This window comes from Canis lupus, chromosome X, assembly GCF_003254725.2.
Source record: "Canis lupus dingo isolate Sandy chromosome X, ASM325472v2, whole genome shotgun sequence".
Lineage (NCBI taxonomy): Eukaryota > Metazoa > Chordata > Mammalia > Carnivora > Canidae > Canis > Canis lupus.
Window position 1 is genome coordinate 58,010,382 of NC_064281.1, and position 19,249 is coordinate 58,029,630.

Sequence of the window (19,249 nt, forward strand, 5' to 3'; positions counted from 1 at the left end):
CCACAGATAGTTTGAGAAACACTGCTCTAGACAACAAAGAACTTTTTAAAAGTTTTTATTTCAATTCCAGTCAGTTAACATACAGTGTAATATTAGTTTCCGGTGTACAATATAGTGATTCAACACTTCCATCATCTCCCAGTGCTCATCACAACAAGTGAACTCCTTAATCCACATCACCTATTTAACCCATCTCCCCACCCACCTAACCCCTGGTAAACATCAGTTTGTTCTCTATAGTTAAGAGTCTGTTTCTTAGCTTGCCTCTCTCTTTCTCTCTTTTTTCCCCCATTGCTCATTGGTTTTGCACCTTAAATTCCACCTATGAGTGGTATTTGTCTTTCTCTGGCTGACTGATTTCATGTAGCATAATAGTGTCTAGCTCCATCAATTTCTAGACAAAGAACTTTTTATTTGGGACATAGAATTTATTTAGAAATGTTTTGATTTCTGTTACATATGATTCCAAAGCAGTGTTTTTAAGCTTTTCTTTTTATTTATTCCATAAACAATAACAAAACTCAGCTAGGTACATTATGACAGTTTCACCATACACTCAGTCACAAATATTTAAAACTTTTGCAACAAGAACAACAAAACCAGAGGTGTTACAAGAATAATTTACAAGAAAATCTATAAAACAGCAAGAAGCTCACAAATGTTCATTTTCATTTGCACAAGATCACTACACTCTTTCACAACATGTTTTGTGTTACAAAATTCCCAACAAAAGTGTATTTTTTCTTTGTATTATGGTTTCTAAAACCAGAAACTTTGAAGTAAATATCCTTTTATTAGCACCCAGTGGTGCAGAAAAAGGAAAACTCTCACATACAGACACTTCACAGCACTTTTCTAAGAAAAATATACACTTACAAAATATGTTACAAATTGGCACACTTAAAAATATACAAGATTTTGTAGGCGTCTTAAGAGTGATCCTTAAGCTTTATACTTCAATTGACTCTACAGGTTATTTATAAAGCTTAACTCTGAAAGAAAAAAGGCAAACAATTTCCTAACATTTTAAAGTTGCAGTGTCATATGTCAAACAGAAACTTAGGTTACATTCATAAAAAGGGCCTCTAACATGTTTATTTTAAATTTTCTTAAATGTTTAAAGGGCTTGGGAGAGGAGAACAATGGAGATAATAGTTTCTTTAGCACCATAAATCAGTAATTTACTAAAGAGGTGCATTCAGTTTTATGGAAATTAAATTAAGGACTAGTACATTCAAAACTGTAGGCAGCAAACTCTAGTCAGTGCTACAGGTATCCAAGTAGAGCATTTTAAGCTTTCAACCCTCTTCACTGGGAGTCAAAAACAAAAGGCCTCTTCTAATTTTCATTCTAAGCCTTATCTTTTGTGCTGTAAAACCAGGTATCTTTGAAAGAAGCAGGGTGATTTAAACATCTTTCTCCTTTCTGAAAGGGATGTCTTAGATTCAGAAACCACTGAACCTGATAGGTGGACCAGACATCTTTTCCATTCAATGTTGAGTGTTTCTTTTCTACTTACCTAGATACTGATTCTAAAAGCCTCATTCACACCTTAAGCATTGTACTAAGCCTCTTTACATTGTCCTTCTCCAGTTGTTTCATTTCTTAGTTATGATTCTGAAACCAAGAGTACATCTCAAGTATCATGTAGCTACAATTGGGGCTCTGCTTCATGACTGTAGCTACTGTTTAATGCTCTGAATAAAAAATGTGCCTTAAAGGGTAGCCTGTGTACTGCCATCAAAATGGTCCCATGCTGGCTGAGGACCTTCAAGTTGATGACAGTGTTTCCCAAGTTAAACAGCACAGCTAAATTTTTTTCTCTCTTAGGTCCTTGAGAAACCTTTACAAGAATCCCTGGCCTACATTGTGTTGACAAGTTCCCTATTTTATCCCTACTTACTAAATGTTTGATTTTGGTACTAAACCTAAACATAATGGTGGGCTTAGTGAATTTTATCATTAGAAAATAAATTTCATATTAATTTTATTTCATAAAAGGACATATTCCTATAATAAGCTATCATTTAAAAAAATCCTAGGTAAAAATAAAACTCCAGAAATTAGATAATTGCTTAATAATCTAGGGGAAAAAACCTTATAGTTCTAGCTCTAGTTAGGACTAGCTAGTGCTCCATTCTTCTCTTCGGGACAGAAACTCAGTTCTCTTCAATTCTTGGAACTGTTCTGAGAGCATCTGTAAATTGAAGATGTGGCAGATCTGCGTCAGACTGGTTCAGCTTGGTAAGAGCAAGCTTGGTTAAGAGGTCCTTGGATGTGGTTTTTCTCCTTTAGGCAGTAAATGCTCATTAGGACCCACTAAAACAGAAATTCACTAAAACTGCAGAACCTCACATAACAGGACATAGGATGCTAGCCAGAGCTGTTTACAGCTTTTGAAACATCCTTTATGCTTCTCTCTCTTACATACATGCTTAGCCCCCTCCCTGTCCCTCCCTCCCCCCTGCACAAATACAGATGCTTCTCAGCAAGGAAAAAGATCAGAGAAGGTAAAAGTTGTCACAAAAGCCCACCTAGCACCAAAGACTTCAGGAAGATGGCTAAAGAAGTGACAGTCAAGGTAGTGCAGGAGGTTTGAAAAGATTAGGAGAAGGTAAGGCCTTAACACATAGTTGCACAGAATAACAAGAAGTCAGAAGAGAAAGCTTAGAGGAAGCAGCATATGTGAGGAAGTTGGTATATGAGATGCTGGAGAGGCCACTGGCCTAAGCCAGTTATCACAACCCAAACATAACCCCCAAATCTTGAAGAACCTTGGTCAAGGCTACAATTTCAGCACCCTCTCCACATAGTCTAGCATCTAACTAGGGCAGAAAAAGGATCAGAGATATTTTTACAGACCTTCAAGGAAAAGGAGTTTCCAACTTTCCTTAGTCATGTGAAATTCTCTCAAATTCTCTCTCTCTCTTTCTCTCTCTCTCACTCTGTATTTAAAATTAGATTTAAAAGTGGCCAAGACAATTAAGGATAACTAAGGGTGAGAAAGTTGCCCTCTGAAATTCCAGAAGTAGCCTGGCTAAGGTTCTTAAACTCTGACACTTTGAGGAGGTGGAATATAAAATTATAAAAGAAGAAAAATTCCAAGATCAAGGACTGACATTAAATAAGAAGAATAATGGAGAATACCATTTCCAGGAGAATAAAGATCAAATCGGATTCTGTTGAGGAGGCATAAATAGGAAGTAGCATCTCAGAGAGGTGTTAGAAAGGAGTGGTAATCAGGAATTTCAGATCAAGGAAAATTCCAAAAATCTGACTTGAAATATCAGTGATAGGACAAAACATTATTTTTATATCATGGTCCTCACTCCACTAAGGCAGGTGGTTGAATAAGGGAGCTCCAAAAAGTCAGGCCTACTATGTTGTGACAGGAAGAAAAAAAATGTGAGCAGTGACAGGACCAAAAAAGCCATAAAAACTGAAGAGCTCAGAATGTAATGTACTGAGAGGATATTAAATGAGATTAAGAGAATAAGCCTCTTCTTATCTTTCTATTAATCAAACTTAGTTTCTTGTTATGTTTTAGTACAAAATGACTGATTATAAGTCACTGAAACATATGTTAAAAACATATAATGCACGTAGGCCATTAAAAACGGTACTTTAAAATGTCAATTCTCTTTGGAGAAAGGGATGAACCGTGTCCTAGAATTGGCCCATAATGGGCTCCAGAGGAGCAACTGAAAGAGGTATCCATTCCAAAGTACTTGTGATAGCAAGTTCTGACAAGGAAATTGTTTCTGAAAGTTTCAGGCTGTCCTTCTACCCACCCCCACCCCATTTTACAAAGCTGAACTGATACTGAGAAAAACTGGGACAACTCCTCCCATACTTTTTTATATAAAACACATTGTACCCATGGAACATTTTCTGTATTTCTTCTTTAATTGCCACCTTTTGATTATATAAAAAGCACTCCATTCCTGTAAGTGACTTTGAGGTCTGGAGTCTTAGGGATCATAATACAAGAAGAGTTGCTGATTCCAAACCAAAATTTAGCTGCAAAACAGAAAAAATAAAAACAAAACAAATTCTAGATCCTAAGAACCAGCCATAGTATTAAGCATAAACAGCTAGCTATCAGAGTGGAGAAATAGAAGAAAGTGTTCCAGTTTGATTATTTTCCCTTCTGGACAGCAGCTGTAGAGTAGGAGACATGTTTCATCTGGTGCCTTTCCATTAAGTTATTGTCTAAGACTCACCGCACAAGAGCATCAAAGCCTAGGAACAGGCCTGAAGCAGCCTCACAAAATGCTCCTCACCCACTCGTTTCCATAGACACACACAATCACACCATCAAGAACACAGGCTTGTTCATTTTACTACCTAGTTATAAGTAGTAGAGCAGGCTGGTGAAAGGAATCATGAACTGGGAAGTGTATGTACTTATATATGTGACAGGCTTCCTTCCATTTCTCTCTGACTACTTTCAAATGTTGCTTCTCTGTTTGTGAATATATTTAGGTGGCAATGACTAGGTAGGTTTATATTTTCCTCAAGTTTTTCCTTTTGAAACATCTTCCTTTTTTTAAGTCTCCCTTTCCCCCACCCACTTATTCTCCACCCTCCCACCCACAGCCTATATATTCACAAGTTAATAGGTTAGTAACAGTATTAGTAAGAATAGTAAGAGTAACAACGACAACAACCAACAACATTAATAATATTAATCCCCTATATCTGTATAGCACTTTACGATCTACAAAGCGCTTTTACATCCATTATCTCATCTGTGCCATAATGCATCAGTCATTAGACACACAGGCCTTCAACTGTGCAAGGAAAATAGGTCAAATGTTAGAAGTCAAGTGGTGAATAAAGGGGAAGAAAAAGCAACACTAGTAGTGTTGAAGCTGTGAAATTTAAAGACAAAAGGGAGAAGGGCTGAATAAAAATGTGATTTCAAAAATGTATATAAAAAATTGAAATTTAAGTTTAGTGTTTGGCATCAAATACTAGTCATCCTCAGACTAAGTATATATGGCCCTGATTAGTTGTTACCACAAATTGTTCAGCTTATCTAATATATGTACTTAATTCATAGAAGTTGAACTGAGATGCCTTAACATTTTTTAAATGACATTGGCATTGCAAGATTAAACACTTAAAGAACACTAAAGCCATGATATGAGTGCACTTTTGACAAAACATTTATGAAACTACTTAAATAAAACAATCTATGTACTTCATTTATCATTAGTGTTGATTTTATAGCTATTTTATAATTTATCCCAGACTATTATAAAATATATAAAACTGAGATATAAAGTATCAGCAATATAACTTTGCACTTTAAATAATTTTCAGCTACAGATTTTGCTTTTAGAAAACAAACTTTAAAGCAGCTGTTTTGTTTCCTTGTAAAAGGTTTTATAAATGCATATATTAGGTCCCTGATGGACTTAGCTGTTATGATTTCCAGACTTTTTCAACAATTGAACTGTTAGACAATGGAACAAACAAAACTTTATTGTGACTTATTTAATTGTTCATGTTTCCATATAGGACAGTAGGGTTTAAAATTTCAAAATAATGTATGTATGCATATATATTTAAAAATTCATTAATGAACTTTAAACTGTGGGGTGAACCTGTGAGATGAGGTAAGGAAATTTGGCACATTTCAAACAGTATCCTTTAAGTTTTGGTAAATTGTGTAACACAACATATTTTTCCACTGTGATCTATAGGTGCTATCCACATAAGTGGGGGTGGTTAATAGCAAGAATCACTGGAATGTTTCTAGTAAATCAACAGGGACAAACTCCCCAAATACTCACAACCAAATGTTGATATAGCAGTAAAAATATATACAATACAGTCACTTGTTTGTAGTTTGGCACAATGTTTTCCTTTTCTTCCTTGGGTAAATAGTGCATAAACTACTTGTGCAACTGTATGACTTTTGAAGTCTTTTACATAAAACATCAGATTAAAGTTTGCTTCCAAAGACTTATTCCCACACTTCAAAATTCTTTTTTTTTAAGCACTTACATGTCAACATACATACCACAAGGCATATTTGAAAGAAATAAAACACAAACATCAAATGTCTTTCTGGAAAATATGAGTTTCTTCTTCAAACACAGGTAAAACCCAAAATGCTGTTTCTGCTTTTAGGAGATTGTAGTCGGAATCCCTGCAGAAAAACCAAACAATTTATGCCACCTTAGTTAGCTTTAGTGTATGTCCCACAAAGGGATCATACAATCTAAATTTGTTTATATCATACTAAATGCTGTATGATGCAGAAAGAAATACAAATACAGGGGGCACTAGAAAGCACTCCAACTTGCCACACGATGAGATTTTGTTTTTCCAAATTATGCTCTTTTTGCTTAAATGGTCTTGCCCTTTTGTCTATAAAACTTTTTGATTCTGTTGTTCAAAACTTTTTTTTTTTTTTACTGCAAAGCCCTTCCCTTCCCAAAATCATTCAAGAGCATATTTTAGTTCTATTTTCTCAATCAGTAAAAACTAATGCTGAATAGCAGAAAACGTAGCCTTGTTAGAGTTTATCCCTAGCTAAGCCATAACAAAATTGCCCAATCTTTTGGGTGGCTTAAAGGTGTAGGGATTTTTCATGCACTTTTTTTCTTTTTAATTTGAAAAAAGAAGGGAATGGGACAGTTTCTTTCATGCAAATTTTGCTTTCAAGAAGGAAAAAATGAGGGACTGTGGGCTTAGTAGGCAGTAGGAAAGCTAAGGGTACATCATCTCGGCCATTTTGGTGCAGTATTACCTTAGTTTTTCAAAAGAAGCTGTCCCAGCCTCATCCTTGTGGACCTGTTCTCGCTCCACGCACTTTCCCTTACACTTCTCATCTCTCAGGACCTTGGAGCTGGATTTGTGACGATATAACTTTTTGTGTGTTGGTCCATTATTGCCTAAAGTGCTCAGGTTATTATACTTTTTATCAAAGAAGGCAGAGCGAGAGTCCTCATAACCATGCATGTTTGCATGACCAGGATCACCTATCGCTGCTTTCCCATTGCTTTTACTCACACCCTTGATGGACCTGTGATTCTTAGTGGCTCCTGGGGACCCACTGTTGACTTTTTTCTTAGATTCCTGTGGTGTCCCAGCCAATATTTTGAGGGTTTTTAATTTTAGACTATTGGACTCTGGGGAGTAGAATATGTTGGGATCCCCATGGTGCTCCATGGGTTCCCAAAGGGGCTCTATGGAGGCCATCATGAATCTCTGTACATCTGCCATACCAGAGGCGATGTTGGATAAGATATAGGAAGGCTCCTGAAATTCCCGTTGGTCATCATCAAGGAGGTTATTGGTGTTGGTGCCCATGTTCAGGTCGCTCCAGGCTGAGCTGCTCTCCTTCCCCAAAGTCCAATCTCCAGAAAGTCCTTTTTGACTTGGTATCTTCATGGAGGCCACAGGGCTACCATGTTGGATACATTCGGCCAATGTCTTCTCTGTGGAGGATATGCTGTTGATTTGGCCTCCCCCACGGCCAATGCCAATTTGCATTTTCTCTCCATTAATTGCAGCCATGTATTTCCCTTTCTTCATCGACTTAGGGGCCTGGCGGGAGGTTTTGCCAGGTGGCTTTTCAATCCCTTTGTTGTTAGCTTTGAGAGATTTTTTCCTGGTGTTTTTCTGAGAAGAGCTTTGGTTCATAGCCGCACTCTTGTTGGGTGAACTTTTCTTTCTTGATTTTGACATTTTGTTGTTAGTACTCATTTGATCAGATGGATCATTAAATGCTGATAGGCAAGGAGTTTTTTGGAGCAGGCTGACAGAATCCTCATCATTGAACATATGGAACTGAAACTGATGGTTATTTAAAGCAAATCCATCATTCACTTGAACCTGCTGTGAAAGGGTACTGCAGTCCCATTTGGTTTTCTCCATATTGCCCAATGGTCCTGGGATGCCCTCTTGGAACTCCTTCAGTGTTCCTAGCATCTTGATACTCTCGCATCTGGTAATTTGAGGGGAAAGACTAGGGGTGTCAGGTGGGGACATCTCTGAGAGAGATGAGTGGCGGAATTTGTCAGGAGTGAAGTTGGAGATATCCAAGAGGTCAGTAGACTCCTTTAATGGTGTTATCTCATCAATACTCTGCTGGATCACCAGCTTGGGGCTGCAATGGGCTAGGAAGTCATCAGTAATATCATCATCACCATCCTTTTCACAGGATTTCAAGCTTAAGGAGCAATAATTGCTTGAGTTGACAGAGAGTGGGGCCATTGAATCAAAGCTAAAGAGCCGATCATCATCCATATTGGCTGGGCCCTGCTGGAAAGGAAAGCATATCTCTCCATTATTAAAGTGACATAATTGATAAGAGTCATCAGATGGGAGTTGGGTGTCTTGCACAGAGGCGTATAAGACCTTGTTGCAATTACTGCCACTACTATTGAGGCAGATTCGATTGTATGTTGTAGCTGTGAGGTTATTTCCCATGGAGACTACTTGGGAGACTCCAAATTCATTAGATTGGGTTGGAGCTATCTCCCTTGAAACTTCAGCCATGAATTCCGGGGGGCCAGAAGTAGGCTTGTTGGGCCACACATTTCCATAGTTGCTTGATTCTATTTTGAAGTTTTGGGATGACTGCTGCAGCTCAGACTCAGAGGATGCGGAAAGCACACAGTCCTGGACAGGCTGGAGAGGCACAAAAGATTTTTCCATTTGAGTGAGGCTGCCTTCATTTTGCTCTGGAGAATGGTGAGTGAAGTATGATATACCAGTATTATTTGACAAATCAGAAGCATCTAACAATGTCTGTAGATACCCTCCAGGGATTACAGGTATGTTGTTGGCAACATTAGCAGATGATAGAGGCATTTCAGAAGAACAGGTGGTTGGTAAGAAAGTAGAATTCTTAGAAACCTTTGCCTCATGAAATTCAGATAGATGAGAGCTGTTTGAGGTCCCAGGAATAGGCTCATTCTTTAAATTAGCCATAGAGGATTGATCTTCCAAAAGGGGGCTCATTTGAACAATTGGTTTATTTTCTTGCCCAGCTTTGATTTTCTTGGATTTTAACCTGGCTTCACTTTTAAATTTGATTTTGTTGAGCACTTTCCTTTCTGGCCCCTTAAATCCTGCATCTTGGGCTTTGACTTTTACTGAGTCAGGGCCTGTGACATCATTTAAATGCAATCCATTTGCACAGCTGGGTACAGCCAAAGGTGTTGACTTCAGAGTACCTTTCAGGCCTCCGTCTTCTTTACGAGCACTGCCTTGCTTCTGATCACTGCAGAGTGATATCTGCTTACTACTTGCTAAAGTTTCCACAGATGGGATTCTGTGAATTCTGTGCCTATTGCCAAGTTTAGATTTTCGTTTTCGAGCAGGTGGCAGAAATGACACCTCAAAGCTACCTGGTTCAAAGTTTTGTTTTTGGCATAAGGGTATCTTGTTGGAGTCAGTGTTGCTGTTTCTCTGTTTTTTCTTCTTCTGCCAGAACCCCTTCAAGGGGGCAAGCTTGGCATATTTGTTGAGCTGATTCTCACTCAAATTCACTGTTGTCTCACTGGAATCTACCCTTCCCAACTTCACCAGCATGTTCTTCTCACCTTTAAAGCGATTGATGATGATGTATTTGATAATAACAGGAGGCTCCTTACGGGTTACTTTTCTTCTCTTTTTGGGACACCATTCATCATCATCTTCTTCTTTGGAACCACCTGGAAGCCATTCTTTCCTCTCATTTACTTTTTCACCCTCTAGTGAATCAACGTCATATAGATAATCTTCACTGTACCTGACTTTTCTCTTGGCTCGCAGCCCATAGTTCTGCTGGGAGGAGGAGCTGCCAGAATTTGTGCCCCTAGCCATATAGCGGCTACAGTCCTTGATCTCCCCCATGGCATCATAAGAAACCTCAATGAAGGAATTGTCATCACCAAAATTCCCTGATGCCTCCAAGGAATTGTCAAGATGGCCCTGCTTTGGATTCTTAAATTGCCCTAATTCAGTCCCACTGCATGGTTTATTTAAGGCAGATTTTTCTCCATTATCCTTTTCATCCTTTTTCTCTATACCCTTATCTTCCTGTCCCTCTTCTTTGCCTTTCTTCTTGTCCAAGTTTTTATCCTCCTCCCCCCAGATGATATTCACATCAGGGACTTTGAATTGGGAAAGGTCACTGTTCTGTTTCAGGACCCCACTCTTAGACTCCCGCTTGGGGCAGGTAGTAAAGACACTGGGAAAAAAGTTGAATTGGGCATCCTCCTGCATTAGAAGGGTGGTCTTGTCTCGAACATTGTCCTGGAAGGACTCATACCGAATTTTCAAGGAACAGACATCACTGCCCAGTGTTGACTCATCATCATCGAACATGTAGTTATCCACATCTTCTTCAGAGAATAAGTTGACAGACAGCTCATTTTTGGAACAGAGGTCAAGCAGTTCAATCTTACTCTCACTAATGAAAGTCTCAAAGTAACCCCAATCCTGATTGGAATTTGCCAGCAAAGCCTCTTCTGTATTACACTTGTCTAACAGTAATGCCTCATAATAGCTTTTCTGAGCTGGATCCTCCAAGTCGATGTCAGATTTCTCAGCTTCTCGTTTTTCTCCTGCCCTTGATTTGTGCAAAGGGAAGCCTAGGAGCTGGTCTGAGAGCAGCTGCTCTCCATATTTCATGTTTTCTCCAGCATTAATACACTGAATTCCTATATCAGAAACTGCACAGGTTTCGTAATCCTTATTTAGATCACCAACTTTCAGACTGATCCCTGGCTCAGGATCTACTGCATCCTTGGATTCCATGAAGCAGCCCAAACAAGTCCGGCTTGGCTGCATGAGGCAGTCCCCATTCAGAGCTGAGATGCCTGCAGGCTCCATTATGGCGAATGGAGCTTTCTCACACTCATTGGGCAGTGACCATGTATGCAGGCTTTTTGCAACACCAGATGTAAGGGAGATGGCATTCACAGAAGCACTATTAGCAGCATGCTCAGGTGCTTCAATTAGCCCCAAAGGAGATGGAGGGCTCTGCATACAAGGTTTCTTAGAAGACAGAGGCAGGAGACCCCTGGGATACATCAGGGTCTCTTTTTGAACTATCGGTATAGGCTGGATTGGTGCAGCAGCTTCTAGAGCTGCCAGTGACTTTACTGCCACATCCTGGTCCTCTGAATCTGGAGAAAAGGGAAAGAAATGACAGAAATAAAGTTAATGGTCTTAGACCACACTCACTCTCTTTCCCTTGATCAGTTTCTGGTACTTGATCTTATATAAGCTAAGGCTCAGCTTCTTTTGTTTTAGAACTAGAAACTACAAAGCTAAAGAACAACACTGATTTTATATTGAATAGTCACACAAGTGAAAAACAGTATTTCTTTAGATTCAGCTTTTTCTTTAGACACAGACAGAGCTCTCTTCAGAAATAAGGTAATAACTGGACTGCTTGATCAATAGAAAAGTCAATTTCTCTGGGTGGGAAAATGCTCAGATGGGATATTTATGGTTTTAAGCTATAAAGCTTAGTCCTATCATTCACATCTCTGTTCTGGAAGTTTCTCTTAATCTAAACATTCCAAGCCACATATCAGAGTATATTTATAATTCACTAGGAATTTTGAGGAACTTAAGTATTCATCTGACAGAGATGATTTGCAAGAGCAAAGTGTTTGGATTAGATAACTCTTAGAGACCCTTTTAGCCCAGTTAGAAATTTAGTGGAATAAATTTAGGATTAATATCAATTTCAGAGGCACCCTAGACTTAACCTGCTCCAACTTGACAGACACTAAAAATTTATAGTAATAACAAAGACTACTAGGAGAGATAGTATATACCATAATGAAATTCTCTTACCATTTTCTTTGACCCCATTAATCAGAGTGTTTTCTCCATTGGCTGAGGCAACGACAGCCTTATCTTGTTGGTTATCCATGAATGTAACCTCTTATTGTTTCATTCCAAGTCCAAATGCTGTCCAACCTGCACATTTTAAATATATAATGTTAATCATTAAATGTATTTTTGCCTCTGTTTTAAGGTCATTTCAGTTAGAGAGGTCTAAAAAGGCTCACTGGAATTTACCTGTTTACAGACTGACTTCTTTTACTATTGTTTTTTTTTGTTTGTTTGTTTCATAGTTTATACCTGCTATATAAATCAATTTTAAAAATTTCATTTAAATTCAAGTTAGTTAGCATATAGTGTAGTATTAGTTTCAGGAGTAAAATTTAGTGTTTCATCACTTACATATAACACCCAGTGCTCATCCCAAGTGTCCTCTTTAATACCATCACCCATTTAGCCCATCCCCCACCCACCTCCCTCCATCAACCCTCAGTTCTCTCAACTATACAGTCTCTTATGGTTTGTCTCCCTCCCTGTTTTTATCTCATTTCAATTTTAAATATATACTTCATTCATACGTCCTAGATCTTTTATCCCCTCTAGACCACCTTACTATTCATAATGGAAATCTGAAGAAGCAAGAAAACTTACGCCTTCTCCCAGATACAAATATATTTAACCTAATCATGGCCAAAGGATGCAGAGTGAAGTCGAGAGTGGCCTGAGATAAGGAATGTATGTACGTGGTGATTGGCTTTATTTCTGCTTGCCTCATTTCTTCTTCAGATGATCTAAAGCTTTTCAAAAATAAGGTACTTCATACATACACACACATGTACATCACACTCAGATGTTTTCTCTCTGTGTCTTAAAATTTGACTGTTAGGGATGGAAAGAGGTAGAGAATTCCTTTCTTGGTTTCTCAACTTTCAGACCTGTTATTGACAAATATTCCTACCAGCCCAGCAAGATTTTAAAGTGTTACTACAAAGAGAATTTGAAATTTCTGAAAAGGTCCCTACATCATCTGGTATTTTCAGGACATAGAATACATATCTATATCCCATTATCTCCTGCCCACCTACCTGGTTGGTAGGTATATGCAAATCAATAGAAAACAAGGCCACATGAGATGGAGTTGTCTACCACATGCCATCACATCTATAAGTCCTCATTTATTACAACCCCCCTTTTTCTAGACCTTGTTCTCAGCCAAGTATCGTCTCTTTATTAAAAACACAGACTTTGGGTGCTTGGGTGGCTCAGTTGGTTAAGCATTCAACTCTTGATTTTGGCTCAGGTCATGATCTCAGGGTCCTGGGATCAAGCCCTGAGGTGGGCTCTGTGCTCAGCAGGGAATTTGAGGAATCTCTCTCTCTCTCTCTCTCTTCCTCTGCCCCTCCTCACCTCAAATAAATAAATCTTTTAAAGTAGCACAGACTGCTGATGGCCAAGCAGCTATTACAAAAATCTCAAATGTATAATCACTTATCTTACTACATGAATATACTATAAAAGATAGCTACAACATTCATGGAACAAGAAGCAGTGAGCAGAATTTTATATGATTCAATCTCTGTGACATTTTACCTATTTCCTTATCTGTAAAATAAGAAGTCTATATTAGGCAATCATCCAATTTAAAAAATATCAGATGGTCCTGAGTTTCCCCTAACATTTATATATCTGAATTGCCAAACTTTCTTCTCACTCTATACAAGACCTGACTTGAGAGCAGTCAATAAACCACAGGTGCCAGGGAAAAGAGAAAGATATGCTTAACTGTTGTATTTACACAAAAAGAAGGGCTGGAGATTTCTAGAAAGTGGAGAGGAGTGGCTAGCATGTCAAAGTCCCCATCTTTTGGCAAGAAGGGCTCATTTGTAGTGGAACTGAATAAACTGATCAGATGGTTGGCCCTCTGATTCAGAGAGAATCTTATGGGTCAGATGGAATCACACAGCTATCATGGATTCCTCTGTGCCAACTTTCCTTTTAAGAAACTCAGCGGAAGGGTGCGTGGATGGTTTGGTTGGTTAAGTGTCCAACTCTCGATCTCAGTTTAGGTCATGATCTCAGGGTCATGAGATGAAGCCCTGCGTCCAGTTCCATGCTGAGTGTGGAACCTGCTTAAGATTCTCTCTCTTTCTCCCTCTCTCTCTGTGCACACTCCAAATCCTGCTCATGCATGCTATCTCTCTCTAAAACAAAACAAAGCAAAACAAAACAAAAACAAAACTCAAATTTTACTTTCCTTTAACACCTCCCCTTCACTAACTCCATCTTGGCAGGGACTTGATAAAGGCCAAATTATTTGTAGATTTCAATAATTAAAGGGAATCATAAAGGTTTGAAAATAGAAAGAACACACCTTGGCAAGAAATAAAGAAGAGATGGAAAAGGGTATGGGAGCTTAATGAGTTGGAAAGGGGAGAGTAAGAGAATGAATAACCACCAAGTAGTAAGCTAGATATGGTTACAGATGTTATTTCATTTTGTACTGATAATTATCTTGTAAAATTGGCTCTGTTAGGTTTACATTTTTTTCAAAAGAGAAAACTAAGTATATAGATATTAACTTAGTGATTATCAATTATTTGGACCTTTGTTCTGCAGAATTAGAAGGCCAACCCCTGAATAGATAATCCTGGGGTCATGTCCTATGTATTTTCAAAGCTCAGCTGTGAGACAACCTACAGGCATATATTTCCCCACATTTTAATTTATTTATGTCTTGGTTGCTTATAAGTATGATTTGGGAGAGGGACAGTAATGTATAGTTGTAATACAAACAGTTCTTGGCTTGCTTTTGCTTCTCCTCACTGATCAGCATTTTGGGACAATAAATTTTGCAGGATTTTAAAAATATATTTTGAGATAAAATTGATTACCACTTTTGGAATTATGTACAACAAATTGCTTTGCTGATCATGGTAAATCATGTAATTTAATGGCACTGAAATAACATTAGCATGGAGACAGGTATTTTGAAGCAAGGAAATGCTCAATTAAACTGGTAAAGCAACCCTGCTTACCTGCCCTTCCCCCCAGTTGGGCCTGAAGAGGGGTTCATATCCTATCACAATAGGCTGCTATGTTCTTCCCCAAAGGCCTTTAAGCCTCAGGTCTCAGAGTCTAAGTAACTTTCCCTAGCATGTGTGCTGTCCTTGACCTTTTTCAACAACAACAACAACTACAACAACCACCAAAACAAAAAAGCAATACAGGGAAGCAAATCATGTTTCTGCCTTTGGACCTGAGACAACATAAGCTCTGAGGTTTGAGTAATGCTAATCTTCAGGATACCAGTTTAAATAAATTCAACAAATTGACAAGGCACCCCCTGTGGTAATGGTAGTCTACTAGGCACAACAGTGGGAAAGACAGGTGAATGAATGAAACTAGATCCATGTTCTCAAGGCTCTCAGAGTCTGTTGGGAGGGAACAAGCCATAAACAAATTTTAATAAATGTATAATGTATAAATTGCTGAAAGAGAAGCAAAATTTTCCATGGGAGTTTTTTTTTAAGATTTTTAAATTCATTCATGAGAGACACAGAGAGAGGCAGAGACACAGGCAGAGGGAGAAGCAGGCTCCCTGCAGGGATGCCTGATGTGGGACTTGATCCCGGGACTCCAGGATCATGCCCTGGGCCAAAGGCAGGTGCTAAACTGCTGAGCCACCGGGGCTGCCCTCCATGGGAGTTTTAAATGGAGAGAACTATGTCACTTTTAGAGAGGAAGGAGATCAGGGAAAGCTTTACCAGTAGCAGCAGCATTTGAGATGGACCTTCATGAATGGTCTTTTGGGAGGTGAGGATGAGGAAGTATAGAGGAAAGGCATTCCAGATAGAAAGAATTAATGAGCTGCCATGATTCTCTCCCCACTCCAGTCTATCCTCTAAATGACTGCTGTAAAATTAATAGGTCTGACAACTTGCTTTAAGTATTTCTGTTTTGGCTTGTATATAACACCCCTCTCAATCAATCCTCAATTTCTCAAGTTATGTTCTTCTTTCATTCTGCTTCTCTCTCCCTATACTTCCAAATATTCTAGCTATCTCTGCCCCTCTTAATATGCTAGATCACTTTTTGCTTCCAGGTATCATGCACTTCATATTCCCTCTGCGTGGAATGCCTCCCTCCACCCTCTTCCCTTCCCTTACTCCTTCCATTCCTTCCCCTTCTAGCCTCCTTTTCACTTCCCTCTTCTATTCCCTACTCAATTTTTTCTTGACACCTTCCTTGATTCTTATACAAATAAAATTAGTATTTTCTCTGCATTCCCAAAGACCATTGATCCCCTTTGTCTTTATCACCTTATATAAACATGACTTCTTTATATCTGATTCCCTCAATAGACTAAGTTCCCTTCACCTCCACAGGGAGTAGCTCACACATTGTACTTAGCTCATGGTATGTACTCTGTAAAAGTTGATTAGACAATTATGTTGAACCATAGGAAAAGATGGGGGAGAATTCGGTGAACAGTAAGCATTTGGTTAAAATATTAGGTATACAAAGAAGATATGATGGAAAAGAGACACTGTGGAGGCCACCTAAATCTTAAATCAAGAAGACACTGAATAGGACATTAGGACCAATGAAAGTGGAAGAATCAGAGAGGTAGGGAAATAGGTTAGGAGACAATGCTCAGGTATAAGAAGTCAAGAAGATTAGAATTAGGGAGGAGGAAATAGGAATGGAAAGATGTTAGATTTGAGTAGAACTATAGAGATGTGTTTGGAAAATAATTCATACATGGCGGGGGGCAGGCAGGAGTCAGCATATATAGAGAAGGGAGAAGTCAAGGAATTAATAGATGGTTGTGAAAGGAGCATTAGAGATTGTTAGATTCAGGTCAGAGTAGCCTCGGAAATACAGGTGCCAAGATCTTCATGAGAATAAAACAAGGTAAATAATAAGCCCAATAATCAGGTCCAACATGGATAATGAAGCTGGCAAGGGTCTAGCTGTCATACTGGAAAGGAGGCAACTGGCCAGCAAGTTATTATAGATGGGGAATCTATAAATTTAGTTGGGGACTGAAATGGAACAAGGAGATGGAATTGCAGTAGTGAACAGGTCCAGAGAAGTTTTCCAGGCTAGCCTCGCCAAGCTCTGTCTAGTCTGACTCTTCCCAGTTCAACTTTAGTCAGTATAATAGATGACATAATCAGCAATAGTTCAGAGAGTACATTTTTATCCATAATGCTGCTTAGCTAATTCCATTTTCTAAACCTGTCACGATTTCAAGGCACTAGGTTAGAAATATGGAGGTGTGATGCTTTTATGTACAGAAAACATACTCAAATGAGGACCCATGTAAGTTTAAAAATATTAAGGGTGAGAGAGGCATGAAAAGAGATGATCACAGTTAAACTAAAGAATTTTATATCTCAGGCATCCTGGGTGGCTCAGCGGTTTAGTGCAGCTTTCAGCCCAGGGCCTGACCCTGGAGACCCCATATCGAGTCCCGCGTTGGGCTTCTGCATGGAGCCTGCTTCTCCCTCTGCGTGTGTCTCTGCCTCTCTCTCTCTGTCTCTCTCTGATGAATAAATAAATAAAATATTTTTAAAAAGAATTTTATATCTCTCAAAAGTACAGTATAAATCTATTTCATCCCTCATTATAAAGATTCCAAAACTCAAAGATATGCACAAAAATGCACTGTCTATATAAAAGATCTAAGCAAATGCCATAAAACCTAGTGTTCAATAAAACTTGAAGTAGGGCTAGAAGGAAACAAACAGAGGTACTCATGCATTCACGTCAGGAATAGCCAAACTCCCTACTAGTCTTAATTTCTAAATTTTTAGGCCATAGGTAGCTCCACTTTATGGGCACATCTGAGTACCTTTGCCTTTGCAAATCAATTTTATTTTTAAGCCTTCTCCTGCTTATTTTCTCTCTCACGTCCAAAGAACAGTGGTAAATAAGTCTAATTACTGTTTGTCAGGTAAAGAATGGGTGTTTCAAAAAAGAGTCTCTTTCTTCTTGTCACCAGACCTAAATGGGCAGTATAATGGCATAGTAAGCATAGAGACACCAACTTAGGACACCCACTGGTGTGTACAAGATGGTGAGTTCTTAGAAGGAGCATGCCACTGTAGCCTGGCACTTTCTGAGAATGGGTTTGTACAAGGACTGTGTCCTAATTACCGAGTGCCTTCACTGACAGACAGCATTGAGTTACATTTAATGCTTGAGTGCAAGAACTGTAGGCTGAATTACCCTTTGGATTTCTCCATACAGTTTCTAATCTCTTTTCTTACTACTAATCTATCTTGTTAATTGCATTTTTAAAATGCTATTATATTCTTTTCGGAAATATAAGCACTGAATCACAGGGATAGAAGATCTTAGAAGATAGCTTAATCCTAAACTCCCCATTTTATAAATGGGGTAACCAAGTCCCAGAAAGGGGAAACTACTTGCCCAATGTCACACAGTGAGTTGGCAACACATACACATCCTTGGAAATATCCCCATGGCACCATGTTACATATCAGGAGAAATATATAATTTATAAATAAAAACAACTACTAACTTTTTATTTGTCTTTATTGGAGAATGCTGTCACATATAAGAGAAATGTTTTTGCTTATCCCAAGCAGGGAGTGAAAGGGAGTGGGGGAAAGGCCGAATTCCAAATCCAGCTGGGAAGGAGGCACTGCTCTTTTAGACTTTGGATTCTAGAGCTCTGTGTTGTTACCCTGAGGTATAACAGTCCAAACACCATCTTTCTCCCATTCACACACTTACATAATGTTCATGTACACTCAAAAAATCATAGTGCCTTCTTCTATATACATAGTTGCTAAGCAACCTATAACAAGTGGTAAAACTACTGTTTCAGATCTCACCCTACCTTCATCACACTCCTTTTGCAGACATGTTTATAGTAGAGTTTAGCAGTTACTTTCAAAATGATAGGCTAGTAGATGCCTGGACCTTTTTAGGACCAGAATATTTGTCATTACCAAAGGTCAGAGGGCCCAGACATTCTCCAAAAGTAAGTGGACTCCACTAGAGTATCTCTTTGTGTAGCTACTTAAAGAGATCTTTAAGATGAGTTTGTTTATAAAAATACATAGTTTTGACTGCTATAGAAGTTTTATTCAACACAAGAAAGGAAAATTCCAATAACCCCACAAAAATCACTCAGGAACTTAATGCCATATATTTTCAAGGCCATGTAGCCCCTCCCATCAGAAGAATTTTTCTTATACTCCTTTAATTTTCTACACGGGACCAGAATGACTATCCAAAAACAAGGGAAAGAATAAGGGTATAAGGTGGGGGGACATCAGAAAAGAAGAGAGGCTGGGCCTAAGAATAAGTAAGATGTCCTTCTAGTTAGAGTTCTCCAATAACCTAGGAAACATCTATTACTATTATCTCTCTGTTTTGACCCCTGGCAATTTATTTCTGTCATTCATAG

General features: G+C 38.6%; 1 protein-coding gene across 3 annotated transcripts in view; it reads right to left on the bottom strand.

The window, feature by feature from the left end:
* Positions 1-474: 474 nt before the first annotated feature.
* NEXMIF (neurite extension and migration factor) overlaps positions 475-19,249 on the bottom strand; it is a 133,631-nt gene continuing 114,856 nt past the window's right edge. For 2 of the 3 annotated variants that reach the window (XM_025466219.3, XM_025466218.3), the window contains exons 2-4: positions 11,815-11,940; positions 6,764-11,135; positions 475-6,160 (exon numbers count right to left, since the gene is read on the bottom strand). In XM_025466219.3, the coding sequence (XP_025322004.1) occupies positions 6,067-6,160; positions 6,764-11,135; positions 11,815-11,893 (4,545 nt within the window). In that variant the 5' untranslated portion in view covers positions 11,894-11,940 and the 3' untranslated portion in view covers positions 475-6,066. The remainder of the gene's footprint in view (positions 6,161-6,763; positions 11,136-11,814; positions 11,941-19,249) is intronic. The other variant, XM_035712123.2, reaches the window with a different exon arrangement.